The following is a 20,386-nucleotide window of genomic DNA, read 5'->3' as shown; positions in this document are numbered from 1 at the left end:
TCCCATCATGGACAGACAGCAACAGCACATACTTTGAAGTCTGTAGCTTCTGCTTAGTGGCCCTTATCTGCCTGTGAGAAGACGACTAGCAGGATTCTAAGTGTGGCCCTTGAGTGCAGCCAGCCCCGAGCCATCCACACCATAGCCCGGGGACCAGCTGGACTCGCCAGCCGTGGAGGCCGTCCACTGTGGACAGCCAGCAGGTGTGGCTCAGCAGTCACCTGGTCCATACAGACCAAGTTTCACACAGGTACAGAGATCAGTCTTTTTCCGTATGTAAGTCCTTGGCCCTCAAGTCCCTCAACACAGTGGGAAGCCCACATTTGATGTACAAAACAGGGAGTACTGTAGGAATTTTGAAAGGGTCCTTGCCTCCTTGTATATGTGACCAATTTCCGTTCTCCAATTAATACTACTACTTTGTCTCAGAGTGTGTGTGTGTGTGTGTGTGTGTGTGTTACTCTTTTCCTGAAATATCCAAGAAGTGAATTAATCAAATTTAATCGCAGGTGCAAGTCACCTCAGGCGTATCAGGCCATGAAAACACCCTATTCACCAGGGGTTGAAACGTGTTTTCTCTGCTTCATTTTGCAAGTACAGCACTACCCAGAACAGAAAGTTATTTTCTGGTGCTTTGAAGAGCTGTGATTTCTAACATAAGGCCATATGCTGCTCAAACTGCTGGAGAGGTTGAGTGCTGCTCCAAGGGCTCTTCAAAGCAAGCACAGAGCAAGTGTGCATGTGAAAAAGTAGGAGGGAGTCAGGAAAGAAGCATGTCAAGATCTCAGCCCGTTCCCAGAGGACTGAACCCCAGCTAGAGATGAGCATTACTAAAGAGAGTCAGATGTGGATGGAGTCAACAACTCGGATGGGTATTTGCAAGAGCTCGGTAGAAGCCAGAGGTGGTAACCCAGTGGTTTCCTCTGATGGGAAGATAGATGACACAGATGGAAGCTCATGAGCTAATTCAAGCAGCTCTGGACTGGTACATTTATCAAGCTTATGAAGACATGGACTCTTTGACGTGAGTCTGTTGATGATTTTGTTACAATGTAATGCTGTTTCATCTCACCATTTTTTTTTTACATATTGTTTTTGCTTATGACAAATTGAGTCCTATAACAAGGCTTGATATCCTAAGTGTCTTTCAGCTGGGTTTCCCTTAATATGTTTTCTTACTGAACAACTTATTTAGCAGCTGGTATTTGGTTTCATAGTAGGGGTCATTTTTTTCTAGAACCACATTATGTCAGGTCCCATGACAGATGCTTTACATACATCATCACCAACTCCAATAGGAACCCTACCTGAGGGGCACCTGGGTAGCTCAGCCGTGAAGCGTTTGCCTTCAGTTCAGGTCATGATCCCAGGGTCCTGGGATAGAGCCCCGCATCGGGCTTCCTGCTCAGCGATAAGTCTGCTTCTCCCTCACCCACTCCCCCTGCTTGTATTCCCTCTCTCACTGTGTCTCTTTCTGTCAAATAAATAAAATCTTCCAAAAAAAAAAAAGGAACCCTACTTGACAGTGTTGTTGCCCCATTCAAAGGGGTGAAGAGATTAAGGCCCAGAGAGTCAGAGTTATTTGCCTAGAGGAGAGGAAAACAGAAGTATTACAATCTAGTCAGTTCACACTGAGGTCACTGACATCCTTTTGGGGGGAAAAAAAAAAAAAACCCTAGGTTTTTGCGTTTTCAGGCTCCTACTCTGCTTTCAGTGTATCTGCCATATTTCCCCCTCATTTTCGGGACTTTTTAAAAATTATGTCAGATTCAGACATTGTTTTCTTAGTGCTTTCTATCTTCTGTAACTATACCGAACAACAAGTAAAACCCAGGGGAGGCAGGCAGGGGGAATATGGATTATAGGCAGGAGTCCTTCCCCAGGTAGTATGGCATGGTACAAGACTGAGGGGTGAATCAGGAGAAATCTGCTGGGAGGACCCAACAGATAAATAAAGGGATAGCTCTAAGGCCAAGGGACCAAAGATGGGATCCAAGTTTGTGTAAATCAAGACAGGTTGGATGACACACACTAAGGGCCAGGACAGTTGACCGGAATAGCTTTGGCAACCAGAGCACTGAATATTCAAGTGACTTAGATTTAGAGTCTCAGAAGGGGAACCAAGATGTGAAATGTCTGTTTCATCTGGGGAACAGCAAATGACCAGCGTATCACAGACGGTTTGCCAATAGAATAAGGTTGCAAGAGAGAATGTCACTCTAGTCATTGTGAGTTTATTGATTGTCTGTTGCTGCTTTAATAATAATCACAAACTTAAAGGCTTAAAGTTATGATCTCACAGTTCTGTAGGTCAAAAGCCTGGGCTGCCTCAGCTGGTTTCTCTGCTCCAGTTCTCATAAGAATAGAACCAAGGGCTCTTATCTGGAGACTCTGGGAATAATCTACCAGATTCATCCAAATTGTTGGCCAAATTGAGCTCCGCACAGTTGTAGGATGGAGGTTCCTGTTCCCTGGCTGACTGTCAGCCAGGGGTCCTCAGCTTCTGGAGGCCACTTGCATGCATTTCATGACTCATTACCCCCTTCTTCCATTTTCAAAGCCTCCAGTAGCCAATCATGTCCTTCTCAGGCTTTGAATCTCTCTGGTTTCCATTTCTGCCTCATTTCTCCTGCCTTTTACTGGATTACTTGATTGACTCTTCTGCTTTCCTCTTCTGCTTTTAAGGGCTCATATGATTACTTTGGGTTTCTTCTGAATAATCCAGGATCATCTCTGTATTTTAAGGTCACCTGTCTAGGAACTAGTTCCATCTGCAGAGTCCCTTTACAGCAGTGTCTGTATTGGTGTTTGATTGCGTAACTGGGGGACAGGAATCTTGGGGAGCATCTTTAGAGTTCCACCACCACACTGTGTTAACACATTTATCGCATTTCCCAAATCTGGGTGAGTTTTAGGCAATGCCAAGTGTTAGCCTCGATTCCTGGTACTTAACTGAAACCTCAGGGAGATTTGTTCCCTTTTTCTTCCAAGCTGCTGATTATTTCAGACCTGTTCTTCAATCACTGTTCTCTCTCCAGAGGTTTTCTATAATTTTTTCTCCCGTCCTTCTCATATCCTTGCTATCTGTCCATCAGCTTTGCCTATATTATTGACTAAGCGAACAGAGCTTTGTGCTCTTCGTGTTCTGAAAATCTTTCTACAATTCCCTTGAGCCTTGGATACTACCCCATCAAGCTCTGATGGCCCTAGAAAAATCTCCGGAGTGGGGATCCTGTTCTCTTGTCTTTTGTAATCTTTAGAGACCCCTTGAAATTTTTTTTAAGCTTTTTTTTCTTACTAAAAAATGTAACTAATTCCTTTAACAACTAAGAAGGAAAAGAAGAGCTAACTAAATTACTACTACATTTTTTTAAGTAATTTCAACTATTTTAGGACCTATCAACCCATAATTCACAATGCCAAGGTTAAGGACAATTATTTCCACAATTTATTGCACATTAGGACCTTGCTGAAATGCAAATTGCTGGGCCCACACCAAAGAGTCAATAAATCTAGAGTTGGAGCTCAGGAAGTCTGCGTTCAGCGAGGATCCTGGGGAAGGGTTAGAGACGTGCATTGCTCTCACAGCTACTAAGTGGCAGCAAGATGTAAGGTGAAGTCCAGGGTGAAATTCATCTGTGCTTCCTATTTACAGAGTGAATGAAAGTGTGTAGGGAGATAAAGCTTCTCTAAGGAGTCCTTGGAGGTGAGTCCCTCATTATCCTATCCTTGGGCACTCATCAGGGGTATACACACTCTTGACGTTCTTATCTTCACCATTATGATCCTGATGCTGACAGTCAACATGCCTTTTGCCCTGTCTTTCCAGGCTGTATGTACACTAGTCTTCAGTGCCCCTCATAACACCCTGTGGGTACCCATACCGTGTTGAAGGAGATGCTTTATTGCCACATTCCAATTAATGAATGGGATCGAACCCTACATGCATTTAAGAGAGAGAGAGAATGAACATTTATGGAGAGAAAGGGAAAGAAAATCAACATTAATTGCCACCTATGCTCACGGGGTTGGCGCTATAAGGGTTTAGCTCTGATAGATGCAGTCTAGCTTCCTGAAAAAGTAAGACACTTTGCAAATGTTATTTAATCTTCACACAAATGCCTTGAGGCATCATTATCCCTATTTCATAAATGAGAAAAAAAAAATTGAGGCTCAGAAAGGTCACAAAACTCACACCGTTGTGCAGCCAGTTGGGAGAATGTCAAGATCTGAACCCTGGTGTCTTCCTTCATAGGTTGTCATCTTTCCATTCCCCCACATTTCCCTTCCAAGCTCAAAAATCCCAAGATTTATGTAAGTATTTTATAACCATTATATAGGATGTTGAAGGCATTAGTTGTAGTTTGCATTTCTGTGGCCACCATATACATCCCACATCTCTAAATATTACTTGTAAGTGTTTTCTCTTGCAATTCTCCTCATTACGTAGTAGCAAAATAAATAAAATGTGCTTACCAGCGCAACTCTCCCATGGGGCTTCCCCCACACATTTCATTGTCTTGCCCAAACATTCATAATGGGGACATGCACATATTCTATAAACGCACTGCTTCCACTTACTCTTTCTTCCCACTTCCTCTTATGGATGGAACCATCCAGCCCTCTCTGCTCATCTGTCACACCGTGGCTTTGTCACTGGTTACAAAGCCGCATGTCCCCCAGCACATTCCTGGCATTCGCGGGGTGCTGCCACTTCCCTGCCAAGATGACTCCCCAAGGGGACTCTGCAGCCTCCTGAATGGTCCACATGTTAGGCATTCCTTAGATAGTTCTGTTTTGGGCCAACAGTCATTTGACTTTTGCCAACACAGGACTGAGGTCCCTCTTACTGGAGAGAAAAATCAAATGGAATTGATTACCTGCCCATCCAGAGTCTCCATCTGCGTATCAGATGAGATGTGAAGCAAGAGGGCCCCAACCCATAGTAACTTCACACTTCCGCGGAGTCACATTTCAACTCTGTGGCTCTGATGTTCGAGGTGTTGGAGGGGGCGATGGGAGAGCTGTGCTTGCTTATTCCCTTTTGTTGCTGAGCACCTTCTTCCCTAGAATAACGTTGTCCTTTATGAAGGATAGCCATGTTCTATTTATCAGAAAAAGAAAAAGGATGTCACCCATCCTGTGTCCCTTTTGCCGGAGCTACTAGCAAGCTCCGGAGTTAAATTTAGTGCTCATTTGCATGAGCTCATTCTCGGTTTCTGGAGAAAAGTAACTGTCTTCTCTTTTCTCCTCTATGATTTCTGAACTCTGGAGTTATTAGACATTTAGAGAAGGGGCCATGATTCATTGATTGATTGACTGATTTTTTTTTTTCTTTTTTTGCTTGAATACCAATACTTTGGGGGACGTTCTCATGAATATTTACTGGGGATAAAGAAAATGAAATCTGGTGATATTGTACCCCTTCTGTCTTAGTAAAGGGTTCTTACTGATCAAGGAGGATATCAGAAGCAGTTACAGTGTCAGTGTTATACACGGCACTGGGGTTCCTAATCAACTAATCTCATGTACAAAGTCAAATTTCTTCCCCATTCAGTGACAGTTTATCCAAATATTGTCTTTAGAACCCACCTGCAGGAGATGTGAGTCTGCTAAGCAGATACATACCCAGTCACACAAAGGATCGTGGCTTGATTTCCATTGTAGTCATGACCCCAGAAAGGTGCCAGAGATAGCCTGCCTCCCTGACTGCCCCCTGGAAGAGAGGTCTAGGCCTGGGCCCACTTAACTTTTCTAACAGACAAGTGGCAGAGATGCTGTTGAGGCCAGGCCAGTACAGAAGAGGGAGAACACTCGGGATGAGTACGGTTTATCCAGGGACATCGCATGCCAAGGAGCTGGTTGATCACACAGGGTACTTGCATGAAGGGACATATGACAGGGCTAAGATCTTGTCCACTGTGCTCCTTTTCACAGTTCACTCTCCCAGATGGGATGCCTTCTGCATTAGTCCACCTGGAGGGAGTACTTTTATCTAATTCATACAAGGGTTCCATCTGAGCTACAGGGACAGTCCTCTTGCCCCAACCTCGTATAAGCCACTGTGACGAGGAAAGCTAAGTGTAGCGAGGAGGGTCGATGGGAAGCCTGGAATGGAGCAACTAGGAGTGATGTTCCAGTGTTCTTTCTTGGGGCACAGAGCAAATGACCCTCCCCTCTGCAAATACATGAAGAGCCAAGGTGGTAAACACGATCGCCCTATAATCATTGCATTAGACAAAAAAGGCTAGAATGTCAGGAAAGACAGTGGTATACAAAAGGAAAAAGGAGCATTGTCACTAATTCACACATTGAACAGATAGGAACCTAGTGCCTACTGGGTGCCGGACTCGGTGCTAGGCATGGAGGTTGCTGCGCGAGTATCCCAGGTAGTCTGTTGGAAGAGCTAGGGTCGGTTTCCATCCTCTGTGTTCCCTGGGCCACATTATTTCCTTACACACGTGACGAAGTGAACTTCTGCAGTGTCAGTAGTGCTCACGTTCTCCCTTCCTTCCAGCGTTTCTACTGTACGTTGAGATCTCCGGGGAACTTCACAAGGGATGTTCCTCCTCAGGATTGTTGGCTTGCGAGGATGCATACCCAGAATTCCCTTCTGGCCTCTCACTCAAACCTTCCGTGTTCCCTTGTGTTAAAATCAAAGACACAGTTCTCATCTGCTTACCCAGTTATTTGCTGAGAGATATTATCAGCAGGTGGCTCTGCAGAATTCAGGAGTTCCTGCATCAGTGGACTTCCATGAGGGATCAGAGTAGCCGAAGCCCAGGATTCTAAGTGAGGAAGGGTTTGCACGGATGCTGGAGAAGTAAGCAGCGGCGAGCCCGGAAGGATGCATCTAAAACAGCACAGGCATTTCTGTCTCTAGAGGAGGGTAGCAGGGAAGTGTTAACAGGGAGGAACATGATCAGATTCTCCTGGGAGAACAATTACTACCCCATGGTGAAGAGCAATATTAGGGAAGGGCCCTTCAGCACACATAAAGGACAGAATGGTGGCCTGGATTGAGGAAGTGAGTGACAGCATGGAAAGAAGGGATGGATTCACTAAAGATTCGGGGGAGCAAGTGGGCAAAACGTGGACACTGTGTAAATGCGGGAAGAAGGGAAAAGTCAGGGAGGAGTGCTGACAGGTCTTGGTCTGGGCCATGGCATGGTGTCTGTGCCCTGAGTAGGTCAACACTGGCCCCCCTTTGTCATGGCTCAGGGCGCAATCTGGAAAGGGTAATTAAAGGGGACTGGAGAGATGAAGGAAAGGGACCTGGGTAGACCACTCAGCTACCCCACTTTGAATGCAGGCTGCCTGTCGCTGCCTTGTTGCACTTAGGATCGTGCCCACCGTAGGCCATGAGTAAACATATGTTATGTTAATTAATTTTGTAATGTGAAAATACAAAGTAAACTCTGGTATTGATGCCCATGAAATTCAGAGCAGGCTTCAAGAACCCCACAGTTCTTCACCATCTAAGGATGTCCCAAGAGAAGGCATTCGTGAATGGGTGATGGGAAGGAGGGACTTGTCTTGAACAGGTCTTGAAGGCATCCAAATTCAGCATCCTGTTCAGTTCTGGAATCTCTCAGAAATTGACATACTCTGTAGAAGCATGTGGTTCCGATTGACTTTAATGGGATTCCCTTGCAAACCACAGATTGTAAATTATTCCCTAGTAGGTATAACATTTATAGAAGACATATTATTTTACCCTGAATACCCCCTGGATGCTGTTACACTGAATTTCTGACAACGGCAGAACTCGAAATAAGATCATCTTTTGCTAGAAGCCACTGCTCCATGTTGATCTCTGTAAGCCGAAGAAAATGGGTGTTTGTCATAAAAGAACATTTTCTTTAAAGGGGAAGAAAGACCTTTAATTCCATGCTAAGGAATATCAAACACGATCTCCGTAGAGTGTTTGTTTTGTTTTGTTTCGTTAATACAAGGCAGGGCACTTTCTCTTGGAGAAGAAATGATAGTTTTTCCCAGATTGGAGATTAAACAATTTGGTAGTCATTTCACGTTCAGCTCACAAAAAGGGGATTTGCATATGAACTTGTTTGGGCAAGAAAACACATCTGAACGTGTTTCATGGGAACTATCTCTATCCATGGCAGTTCCTTGTGGCCATCTCTTTCTTTTCTTTTCTTCCTCCCTACAGGTCACCGGGTTGAAACTGTCTCAGGACCTCGATGATCTTGCCATTCTCTACCTGGCCACAGTTCAAGCCATTGCTGTAAGACACTTTAATGCCATTTTTAAAGAGACTTAGGGCTATCAATAAACCTTAGGCCACATGCTCCTCCAGGATACGTCATGTGCTTGTGGGACAGAGATTGTTAATTAAAAGGGAGCTTGCCAAAGAGAGATGCGTGTCTTTTCGGAAGGAAATCTTGACGAAGGTCTTCACCTGCTTTACTAGTCACCTCACATAGATGAAAGCTGAAAGGAGTTCGGGTCTTTGAACATCATTCTTGGCATTTATTTAATTTGTCTTCCAAGTTCAATTAAGGAGAAGCAGATGCCATTTATGCTTGCATTAAGAAAAGCCGATGTTAAGAATGTGCAGACTTCTAAAACACACGATATCGCTCACTTTGCAAAAGGATTCATTACAGGGTTCCTTTAAATAGTAAGCATCCTTAGTGTTTGTTTTTAGATAATTAGCTGCTTCAATGAGAGGTTTGGATGGTTAGGGAGAGAAGGAGGGAAGAATTTAACGTATTAGGAACTCCTACGCTGAAGATCAATCCAAAATGAAAACAAAATCCTGGAAGCGTAAACATCTCAGTCTAAAGGGTCTTATTCTCCCACAGTGATCCAAAAATGGGGTACATGCACAGACGACTGTATGTGTGCGTCTGTTAGGAAGTACATTTTGTAGGAGTGGGTCGTGGCTTTCGAGGTTTCAGAGCTGGGAGGAATCCCAAAATTACAATTAATTAAGTGAGGCTTAGCCACTGGTAAGAGAGCATGGACCAACAGAAAAGAAAAATAAGTTCACTCAATTCTGATTCCAAATTTATTTTTCAGAGACACACAAAGTTTTTTTTTTTTTTTTGTTAACGTTACATGGACAGACTCTATGCCATTTAATTATTTCGTTTCTCTACATGCCACTTCCTTCAAAGCCTCATTCCTTCAAATACCAGAACTACATACATTTTTTCCATACATCCGTACCACTAACAGAAGTGCGTGTCTTACATTCACGTTTGTCCAGGTGCCGTGTAGGTGGGATAAGAGAGCAGAGCCTCCCGACCATGAAGGGAACATATGGTCTTTCGTGGAACAGGCCAACTTGATTAGAGGAAACAGTCCTTGTAGATCATATGCCAGTTTGACTGTATCTTCCTGAAGCAACTGTCATGGATTTAATAGCATGGCCAGTTCAGTGAAATCAGTCAGTTGGCACTATTTATGGGAACTTGGTCAAAAACACAATTCTGGCATCTATCAAAGTGGAGGGAGTGAAGGGTAAAATGAATATGGAAGAAATTAATGTGCATCAGTAGTAAAGATAATGGTTCAGTGATCCTGTTTTACGGTAATAATGATGATAATGATAAATAATATAGTCCTGGGGTATTAAGTGACAGGCACTGTGCTAAATATTTACAAATATTGCATGATGTAACCTAGTGAGATAGATGTGAGTATTCCTGTTCGACACAGTAGAAAACTAAGCCTCAGCAAGGTTCATTAACCTGCCCAAATTCATACAGCTAGTAAGGGGCAGAGCTAGGATGGGAAGCCGCGGCTTTCTGAAATAAAGGTATATGAAGTTTTGAGGAACTTTCATTTTCTGGTTATCAGTGCTAGTGTCTTAGAAAAGTCTTAGAGTGGAATGAAGTGACTGTGCAGAAATGGGACATGAGAGCTGTGAGCTGTTCATCCTCTGAGTACACGCTAAGGCCGACCAAGGGGCACCGTCACATGATGGTAAGGACTGTCACCTTTCACTGACACCCACTTGCTGCGCCAGGCACCAGAGTATCTACCCAGAGTGGCTTAGGGCAGTCACCCTGTGAGGAGGTGGGATTGTCCTTGTTTTCCAGGCAGAGGGAAAACCACCTTGCAGGGTCAGATAGCCGGCACGTGGTGGAGTCAGAACCCAAGCCCGTCGGAGAACTGCCTGCCTCACTCCCATTCTTCGGCTCTTTTCCACTCCGCCAACCTGCCTTTTCCTTTAAAATGTTTATAAAAGCGGCACGGATGGAATCCGCTTTCAGGCATTTCCAAGACCAGTTTTTATTTCACACATCTTAGCAAACGTTGTTGTTTTGGCCGGGATCGCCTCACAAGAGGCCCCCTTCCTGGTGAGAATGCTGCAGCCGTCCAAGAATATATAAATGGGGCTAAACGGGACACGAGCTAGATGGAGCCGGCTCCAGTTTCCCAAACACCACACACTCGAAAAAGCAATCTTGTATTTAATGGCTCATATGTGTATTAAGAGCTATCATATTTATTCTGTCCGTCATTTAATGACCTTTATAATACCATGAAGGGGAGGAAATTTGAGGCGGATCATTTGATAAGGTTTTTCCTCGGGGTCTGTTGAATTGTGAGTTCAGTCCATTTTGCAAAGGTACCAGGCTCTGCTGATCTTTCAGGCAAAAATGTGCATTTTAATGAAGGAGTCTGAGCACCGATATTTTCCCATGATGTTCAACTTGAAAAAAAAAATTTTTTTGTTTGTTTGTTTCACTGGCTCCGAAGATTACCCTAGCCTCTGCTTGCTGTGAATACGTTAAAGTTAAACAAATTGCTCTCTGTCGTGATATCCGTGGTTGGTATTTTGTAGGAAGAGAATGAAAGAGACATTGTAATGAAGTTAACTTAGGCCTGTGCGAAACTCTCCGTGAAGTAAAATTCTCTCTTGATCACACTTAATTGAAAGACTTGTCAGACAACCGGTTTATCCATAGCCTGTTCATCTATAGTTTTCCTTTCAGAATAGACCCTTAAAAAGTACTATTTGCATTTGAAGTCTCTCGATTTGCATTTAGTTCTGTACATTCCCAGTGGAATAGCCTAATTTTAATTTAAATTTCTCTGTGAAAACATTTTTTCCAGAAAGGTGAGCACAAAATCATTTTAGCACAAAGCCCTGTGGCGGGGCATTTAAGGAGGGTGGAGCGTTTCACCCAGTGGAGCCTGGGACACCCGAAGGGAAGGCCCTGTTGCTAGCTGCCGGCCCCAGTGGGAAATTCCAGCCAACAATGCCCCGGGGGGGGGGGAGGCGCAGGCTGTCTCAGCCCCTCCCAAGGGAGTGCCTCTTGTTCTGATACTTTTTTTGCCTTTTCCCAAGGGAATGTGCTTTGTGTTACCCTCTGCTCTGGCCTGCTAATCACGTGAGCCGCAGGTCTGTGGTTTTAGAAGTATGGGAAATACCAGTTTTGCCTGGTATTTCCACGGGTTTGGAGGGGAGGCTTGGTACAGCCATCCTCTCCCAAGGCCGACCATACTGCCTCAGGCAAATCCCGTAACCCCTACATGGGGAAAACAAGGTGCAATTTTTTAGTTTATCCCAAGACGAGCGAGGATAGCAAAGTGCATAGCAGAGTGCCTAAACTACAGCTAATAACCAGAATGGCACTCACCCCCAGGCCCCTTCCATGTACTCAGCACTCCTGGGTGTGCTGTGCATACACTGTCCACAACAACAGCCCTGCAAGGCAGGCATTGATATTTCATCAAATCTAAGACCGCATTAAAATTGTTTCTGCGTGCTAACATTTCTGACAATTCATGGAGTTTTCCAATGCATGAATATGATCTTACTATTACTTAAAAAAAAAATGAGGCTTGAGTCTTAGAAAGGTTGGATACAGGTTGGATTCAAGAAAGAGGTGAAATGTCCTAATGCCATCCTAGCGTTCTTGAGTTCAGAAGTCATGCTCTTGGCTGCCCCTCCAGCAGACTAGGCTGTCCTGCCGTCCACAGACACTGACTGATCCATGGTGGACGCCAGGGCGTCTGTAGGCCTCCCGAAATCATTTATTATGCCATTTTGTCAGTGACTTTCTTCTGGAAAGGTCGGTAGGTTTTATCATATTCTCAAGAGGGTTCATGACCCCCCAAAAGCTTAAGAAAGAACATCTGTGGGTAATCAGCCACATGCAATAAGCAGGATCTGGCCTTATACGGTACAACATGTTTTAATTTTTTTTTAACACACTACATCTGTGGATTATTTTTGGAGGCCCAAGTTTTACCTAATCCATATTCTTACCAGATTCGCTAATAGCCGAAGGCCTCTGGGCTGGAACTGCTGTGCTTTTGCTCCCGAAGTGCCCCCGTCTCTCCTAATTTACTACGCAGCGTTCAGGATTTCATGACCAGAACACCTTCTAGCCACTCCGTCTCCCAGAGGCGCCCCCAGGCGCAGGTGAGACAGCTCTCCAAGCAGCCAGGTCAAAAGAGGCTTCACTTGCCCTACATCTCACCCCAAGGGGACAGTGGTCGGGGGACATCCTGACTACTTCCCAAACGCTCTTCCTTCACTTTGGTTGAGCCTCTGATACAGCCCGCCCTCATGCTGAACTACCTCCTTCTCTGCATGCTTGGGTACCACCTTCCCAGCAACACTGTCATTAAGTCTGTGACACTGGCTCGCATCTTCTCTCCAGCCCCAACCCTCCTTCTTCTTGGCAGCTGCCCCATCTGTGGCCTCCCAGATCCTTGACCTTCAACTCCCTCTGCTTTGTCAACTCACCCCCTTGTCCACACCTGGCACTGTGTTATCCCTCAGAATTAATCACTCTCTAAACATCTCAAGAGCTCTCTCTCCACCAGAAACAAACCAGTTCTCTCTCACTTCCATCCAGAGCCCCTTCCTCAACCATTGCCATGTGGCAGCCTCCTGAAGTCATGTCACAGTTCATCTTTTGGTTTTAATCCTTGACGCAAGTAAATTTGATTCATGAGCTTCTCGTTTTTGAACTTGCAGATAAACTAAGATTTTTAGCTGTTTGTGTAGCCCAGTTAAAACTAAAGAATTGCACATTAACATTCACCCAGGCGACCCTACAGTGGTGTCCCTTTCCCAGGCATCCACGATTTTGACTGGGTTGAGTAGACTGAGCAAGGATGAGCATAGCAGATTTTAGGGAGATATTGGCACACGAGGTCAGAAACGAAAATACAAGCAAGGCAGAGTGTGTGATTTCCACAACATCCCAGCCCGCAAAGGACTGACGGATGGGCTCTGGCTCCTGAAACAACTCTGGAGAACCGCTACCTGGTTTCAGGTGATAACAAAGGTCAGAGTAGCCCTTTGTCAGTCTGACGTCTTACTCTCACTTCATGCGATTAGAGCTCTCTTGCCCTGTTCCTGCTGCTGGTGTAATTGAGCACCCTTTTCCAAAGAACAAACCTCTTTAGCTCCTATCACTGGAAGGAGGACTGACTCAGAGACCCCTGGCCACTTCCTCCAGCCCCCATCCCTGCTAGAGGATCCAGGCCACAGTGGACACTCCGTAATTATTTGCCTCGGGGAAGCCCGTTCATATTAACTGTGTGAACATTGTCGGTTGGTTTTGTCAATGTTGTGTAACTACTGGCGGAAGCACATGGTAGAGTAATTAAGAAGGTTTGGAGTCAGACGGGCCCAGGTTGGAATTCCCACCCTGCGACTTCATTAACTGTGTGATCAGAAGCAACCTAACTCTCGGAGCCTCAGCGCTCTGAGACTGTGTGCAAAGCTCTCAGTGTGGTGTCTGGGGCTGGGTAAACGCTTAGTGAAGGTTCCAGAGCTTTTCCTTGCGCTGCTATACTGATGTTTTCTTCTGCTTTTCCCTTTCAGTTTGGCACCCGCCTCATCATAGAGGCCATGGAGGCGGGGGGACACTCTATCAGCACGCTTTTCCTGTGCGGAGGCCTGAGCAAGAATCCCCTTTTTGTACAGATGCATGCAGACATCACTGGTGAGTCTGGGGAGGAAGAGAATAGGTCGTTTGGGGCCTGGCAGCAGATGTCCCTGGCTGAGGACCGCACGGGGTTGGAAATAGCAGAGGTTAGGGGTGATGTGCCAGATTATTTTGCTGTTGTTGTTGTTGTTGTTGTTTAAGGTTTTATTTATTTATTTGACAGAGAGAGAGAGATCACAAGTAGGCAGAGAGGCAAGCAGAGAGAGAGAGGGAAGCAGGCTCCCCACTGAGCAGAGAGCCTGATGCGGGGCTCGATCCCAGGACCCCAGGATCACGACCCGAGCCGAAGGCAGAGGCCCTAACCCACCGAGCCACCCAGGTGCCCCATAGATTATTTTGAATCTTTAGGTAAAAATGTATTTTCTTTCTTATTGATAACCGTGAAGTGTTTATAGTCATGATAGAGAAAGTGACTTCTCTGTGAATCCAATGATTGAATAATCCCAAGAAACAAGATGAGAGATGTCAGCAAGAGCTAGGTTGTAATTTAAGCACTTCTGAAACTGTCTGAACACCTCTTCTGATGCACGATTGTGGAGAATATTGAAGAGACAGAGACGAGTAATACAGGATTCCTGTCCCCAAAGATCTCGAAGTCTGTTGACAAGGACAGACAGATGTGCAAACGTAGTGTGGCAGGAGCTCAGAGTAAGAAATACATGGAGTTTTATGGGGACCTGGTGGGGTACTGCACCCTGGTTTGGACCTGCGATGAGGCAGGGCAAGTGGTCAGGAGGAAGGGACAAGGAAGCTGTCTTGAAGAAAGAAGACAGAGCCAACTGCTATGGGAACAGGGGTCTGGCTGCAGATGGGAATTTGAGCCCTGAGACCCCAAGATCTTACGATTCTTTCATAGCGTGTGACACAGAGAAAATCTAGGGTCATGGGCTGATTCCTCTGTGATATGAGCACAGCAGAGCAGGATTGCTTGTGCAGATCCCTGGACCTTAAGAAACGGACCCCATTGGCCAGAGGCTTGCTAGTATTACAGAGCCGAGCCTGGACTTCCATCCCTCGGGAACTCGTGGCCTCAGGTCTCTTGCTCCTTTCTCCCATGGTGTCTCCTAGAGACTGGCATCCTCCCCACCCCAGCCCGGGACCCACACATCATGGCCAAGCACCAGAGCAGGACAAGGGAAAGGAAGCAGAATGGGAATGAACCCTGCCCACAGCCCCAGCTCAAGCGTGACATGAGCCCACCCTTCAATGGCATCTCTTCGTCATGGTCTCTTGCTCTTCCCCATCCCGTGGGCTCCTTCCCTGACAATTGGGTGGGTCAAGGTCCCTGCCCTGGATGCTGCCTCATCATGTCACCAGTGCCCCCTCCAGACCATGCAGATCCCTGCAAAGGAGAGCTTTACCAAATGCCAAGGACATAGTTAACCCTTGTCCTTTGTGAGACAAATTAATTGCTAATTAATATACTTATTAATGCTAATTAATATACTTATCCCCATTTTAGATAGAGGTAAGAAGACTGAGGCACAAGCCAGAGGACTTTTCCAAAAAAGTTTACCTAGTCCCAGGGTAAATATATCAGAATGTTAGTATGGAAATTACTACCATTAACCAAACTCCCACCGTGTGATGCTGGAGTCATTATATATTAAACCTCATGAACTGCTGAGAGGTAGAAATTGGTGCTATCTTAGAGACAAATAAACTGAGGCTCAGGGAGGTCAGTGAAATTGCTTGTCCGAAGTCAGACATCAGTGAGAGTGGAGCGGTGGCACTAGGACCGTGACCCGGGAGTGTCTAGGCCCAGCGCCCCCTACACTGCACTGCCCATCCAGGTTTCTTAGCTTTTCTGAGCAGTTTGTAATCAAGTGATGATTATTGTTTCTTTACCAAAGAGTCTACAGCCTATGGATGTGGGCCATTCTGAGGCAAAAAGTAGAAAGACCTAAAAAAGGAGCCCAATTACCTTGTAATTTTCCCCAAGAGAAAACCAATAACCACATTTTATCTAAAAGTCAGCTGGTGGGTCAGATAAGATCCCCCTTTAAAATGTGATCTGTGAGTGATTCCCAATTTGCTGACCTCTCAAAACCACGAAGACTTCCTATCTGGGTGCAGGAGAAGATCCCCCTGGGCTAACACATCACCTGCGGGAAATGGGGCAGAGGGCCCGAGAGAGCAGAGCAGTGTGAGTGCCCCTGGGTCCTGACCCTGCACTGTAGCTCCCCCCTTAATGAAAGTGGGTCCTCTTCCAGGCCTCACATCCCTGAGCTGACTCAGAAGCAGGGGGTGCAGCAGCTTTACAGAAAGTTCTGCTTTGGAAACTGGTCTTCAGGCTGTTAAATGAAAAGGCTGTTCATCGTTATTTGGATTCCGATTGAAACTGGACCCTTTGTCTCTGGCTGCGGACCAGTTCCAGTTCCAGACAAAGGGACCTTTTCTTTGGCTAGAATTCCTCTGCTTTGGAAAGCTGTGACTGACAAGTGATGGCAAAGTGCATCTGCCTTTAGATGCTTTGGGTTCTGCTCAACTCATTAATGCATCAGATAAAATAGTTCACATTCCAGGCAGAGCTGCCTTCTTCCTCGCCTTCACCCAGCGCTCGGAGAAAAGAACACATTTGCATCTGTTCCTGTAAAAGGCACGTACACAGCGGCGGGTGGGTAGGTAGCGTCTTTGATGCCTTTCAACATTGTAATTGCTCTAGTTTTCTTTGGACCTACGTGAGTCTTAGGGATACCTGTCACAAACACGACGGGACTTAGAAGATTCTCTGGAGACCGTGTGCAGTCATGGAAACAGCAAGGGATCCCCTCTGTGACTTTGGGCAAATTGCTTTACCTCTCCGAGCCTCGCTGTCCTCTTCTGAAATAAAGAATATTCTCTCCCTCGCATACGTCCCGCTGAGAAGTACCCGCTGGCGGGTATGTGAGCACCAAGCTCTGGGGGGGCTCAAAGTCAGTTTCAATACATGTCCATTCGCTTCTTCCCTTAAAGCAGCCCCGTGCAAAAAAAAAAAAAAAAAAAAAAAAGTGTGTTTGAGGGGAAAAAAAAAGGCAGTTTAATATTTTGTAAGCAAATCTTTGCCATTTGGGGAGCAGGCTCCTCTGTGCAAGCAGAGAGATTGGGGCTTTGCCAACTTGGGAAAATGTCTTCTACGTGAGGAGGAAGAATCTCCCTGGACCTCTGGCAGTTAGTTTCACTGTGGTTTCAAGAAATACTTGGTGTGTACTAAGTAATTGTAGGTTTCCCCCATTGACTTGGGACTAAATGTTCCTCCATCTGAATTTTGTTTTTTCAGCTCTGGCAGTTACAGCGAGGGTTTCCCCCATTCTGTCTTGTTCAGTATTTTCATCATTTGTCCTTCTATTTATTCAAGTCAGAGGCCATCTCTGAGCACACCAGTGTACCAAGCACTGGGCTTGGCAGGGGGGTGCAAAGGAGAACAATAACGTCCTGCCAAAAGGGTCATGGCAAAGAGAGAAAGTGCTCTGGGTATTCTGCCCAATGTCCAGAGACTAGATTGGGGACCAGAGGATGCTGGTGTCAGTATAAGTCAAGCCCAGGCACGGCCTGGCAGGGAACAGTTGACACACTCGAGGTTTAGAGGAAAGTCAAACAAAGAGTCTACTTGCAGAGGTGTGGGCTGGTTGTAGGGAAACCCCCATGACCAGGCAGCCCCCTGGGGCCACCCACAGTCTTACCACCCCGAAGCTTGCAGAGTCTAGGCAGGGACCTAACCAACCTGAGACTTGAGGGGCTATGTAAAGAGGCTGCTGGACTACAGCTTGGTCAAGGACATGACCATGAGGACAAGCGAGCCATTGTCCCTGGACCCACAGAGGCTGGATGTGGGCAGGGACTGATCTGAAGGAGAAGCGGAAGCAGTGAATTGGATTCCCTCCACACCTCAGCCCCCAGGGGGGCCGGGGTGAAAAGAGCCTTTAGAGATCAGGTCAATACTAAGAATCCTAGCAGCTAATGCTAATGTATTGCTTTCTCCAACCCAAGCACTATTGTAAGTGCCTTCCCTACAATATCCTTGGAGAAGCCCTAGAGGGTGGTGAATTTTTAACCCCATTTTGTAGATGGGGAAACTGAGAGACAAAGAGGTCCAGTAACTGGCCCCGGCTCACACAGCTAGATCAGCAAGGAAGCCAGAATTCAAACTCTCCCCGTCTGGCTCTGGATGACTTAGGATGCAGCCGGAGAGCTGATGGGGGATTCATCAGGTTCACTCTGGTTTCCTGTTCCCAAGGGGAGGGAACACTGCAGGTCACTCCTTCCTGCTCAGAGCTTGTTAGGGTTTTGACAGGGTCAGGACGGGCTCTGAGGTGAATAGCGTTTGGAGGTGTTTGCTGTCTTCTAATAGAGGCTGGGTCCACAGGGATGGCCGCAGTCACTCTCCCGTCTACGTGATCCCTGGATTCTGCAAAGACATGCAGTGCTCTCCTGATTTGGCCAACACAGCCCTTCTGGGCGGCCCGGTGTCTGCCCTTCCCCTCTAGATAGTGGGTGGGCACCTGCGCTGTCCCTTCCCACTGTTCCCGTTTCCAGCCCAGCTGAAGTGCACATAGAAGGCCTTCACTCGCCATCAGTCTTCATTGGGATGGTAGCCGCCACCGTTCTCAAGGTCTTGACAGAGGCTAGAGATGTGCTGAGTCCCATGGGTGCATCTCTCCTGAATCCTCACCACACACGGGTGTAACAAGACTTACTCTTATCACCATTTTATACACTGGGAAACTGAAGCTAAACCTTTAAGTAACTTCTGAAAGACCCAGGGCCAGTGGACTGGCTCTGAACTTTTCCCAGAGACCCCGCCCCTGATACTTTCCAGCAGAATCTCAGGTGGGCCCTGCAGTCTGGGGATCTGGTATTCCGGAGCCCCCTGGCTGTAGCGGGGTTGGGGGGGGGCGGGGGTTGGGGGGTGGTAATTCTGTTCCCGCCCTTTGTCCAGGTGGCCTGGGCAGCTGACCCAGCCTGGGAATAGCAGGAGTCAGGAGGTAGTGGGAGCCCCCCACCCCCCAGGGTGAATGTGTCAGGAAGTTCTTCCCAGAAAAGACAGGAAGACAAGTCTTTGGAAAAGTCAGTCTTCTGTCTAGAGTAGAAGATTTTCAGGTCTGGCTACAGAGCTTACCTCTGTGGAGTCTGCTGCCACCTCCTGATTAGCAAATGCATTTATACTTACATTTTGTACATTTTTTATTTATATTATACATATATACGCACATGGAAAATCCTGAGACTTCTAAATTCTTTCTGTTCACCTTAAACCCACTGTGAACCCTCCACTTCCAGGAGCTGGCATGTGGAGGACTTTCTTGCTGCCTGGTGGACCACTGTCCATCCTTCAGATGCCTCCATAATGCCCATCGCCTTTCTGGTGAACCTCCATTCCCTCTCCAGGACATGGGTTCTTTCACCATTTAAGCCCTTTACCATGTGCTAGATCGTGGTTAACTAGTCTCAGTTCAGCTGTGGCCGAGACCCTGTGCTTGGCCTCACGGAGCTTCTGTTCTAGCAGGGGAGACAGATGGTAAACAAGATAAGTAATCATGCAGTGTTGGAAGATGCTGAGAAAATGGGGGTGGGGGGGGCGGGGAGTCATGGGTCAGGATAGCCGCAGTGAGAAATGGGTGTTTATACAAATACACGAAGGACACAGAGGGAGTTGCTGTGTGGGCATCTGGGAGGAAGTGACGCAGACAGAAGGAACAGCATGGGCAAATGCCCTGAAGCTGATTCAAGAAAACAAGGAGGCCAGGCCAGCATGGCCAGGAGAGGAGGGGACAGTCAGGGTGGGCATCAGGTCCGAGGCTTATAGGCAGAGAAATAAGAAGCTGCCAGAAGGATTAGTTACACTCCCTTACTCTTCCCCATTCTTAGTGCATCTCAGCTGGAGAACCAACCTCCAGCATGGTCGTTATCTCTTTCTTATCCACCACCTTTTTGAGCCCCGGATAGCTGGACCCGGTCAGATCCATCTCTGTATTTGCCGGGCTCCATGAGGCACTCAAGAAGTGTTTGTTGAAGGGAACTTGAACCAAATGGCAGGTAGCAGCTAGCAGGAGCCTGGGAGACCTGGGCAAAGAGGTCTCATGAGTTGATATATGGGGTGGCGGGTCCCTTGGGGCTCCTGGCTGCCTTACCAGCAGACGCAGGCTGTGAAATCCTTTAGAATCAGGTCAGCCCAGGGACCTGAGCACTTGGGGAGGAGGCAGAGGGTGCCCACCGTGGCCTTCACGCCACATCATGTCAGGTGTTTCTGTTACTGGCTCCCTAACCGAGGTGTGCCTTGTCCTGTGCAGGCATGCCTGTGGTCCTGTCGCAAGAGGTGGAGTCTGTTCTTGTGGGCGCTGCTATTCTGGGTGCCTGTGCCTCGGGAGATTTCGCTTCTGTACAGGTATGTAAGGACCAAGGTGTGGGACATGGCTCCTCCCCTGTCTGAGGCTATCCTTCCTCTCGACAGCAGCTCACATCTT

The 20,386-nt window shown here is 46.7% G+C and overlaps 1 protein-coding gene across 15 annotated transcripts in view; it reads left to right on the top strand.

The window, feature by feature from the left end:
• The window catches only part of FGGY (FGGY carbohydrate kinase domain containing), a 520,049-nt gene that overhangs the window by 416,884 nt on the left and 82,779 nt on the right, over window positions 1-20,386 (top strand). For 14 of the 15 annotated variants that reach the window (XR_004276097.1, XR_004276096.1, XM_032301938.1 and 11 more), the window contains 3 exons: window positions 8,171-8,245; window positions 13,820-13,940; window positions 20,213-20,307. Coding sequence is in view for 13 of the 15 variants with exons in the window: in XM_032301938.1 (XP_032157829.1) it covers window positions 8,171-8,245; window positions 13,820-13,940; window positions 20,213-20,307 (291 nt within the window). In the remaining 2 variants the exon portion in view is untranslated. The remainder of the gene's footprint in view (window positions 1-8,170; window positions 8,246-13,819; window positions 13,941-20,212; window positions 20,308-20,386) is intronic. The other variant, XM_032301940.1, reaches the window with a different exon arrangement.

This window comes from Mustela erminea, chromosome 10 (genome assembly GCF_009829155.1).
Source record: "Mustela erminea isolate mMusErm1 chromosome 10, mMusErm1.Pri, whole genome shotgun sequence".
Taxonomy (NCBI): domain Eukaryota; kingdom Metazoa; phylum Chordata; class Mammalia; order Carnivora; family Mustelidae; genus Mustela; species Mustela erminea.
The sequence above is the reverse complement of the archived record's forward strand: the minus strand, read 5'-3'. Positions and strand labels throughout refer to the sequence as shown.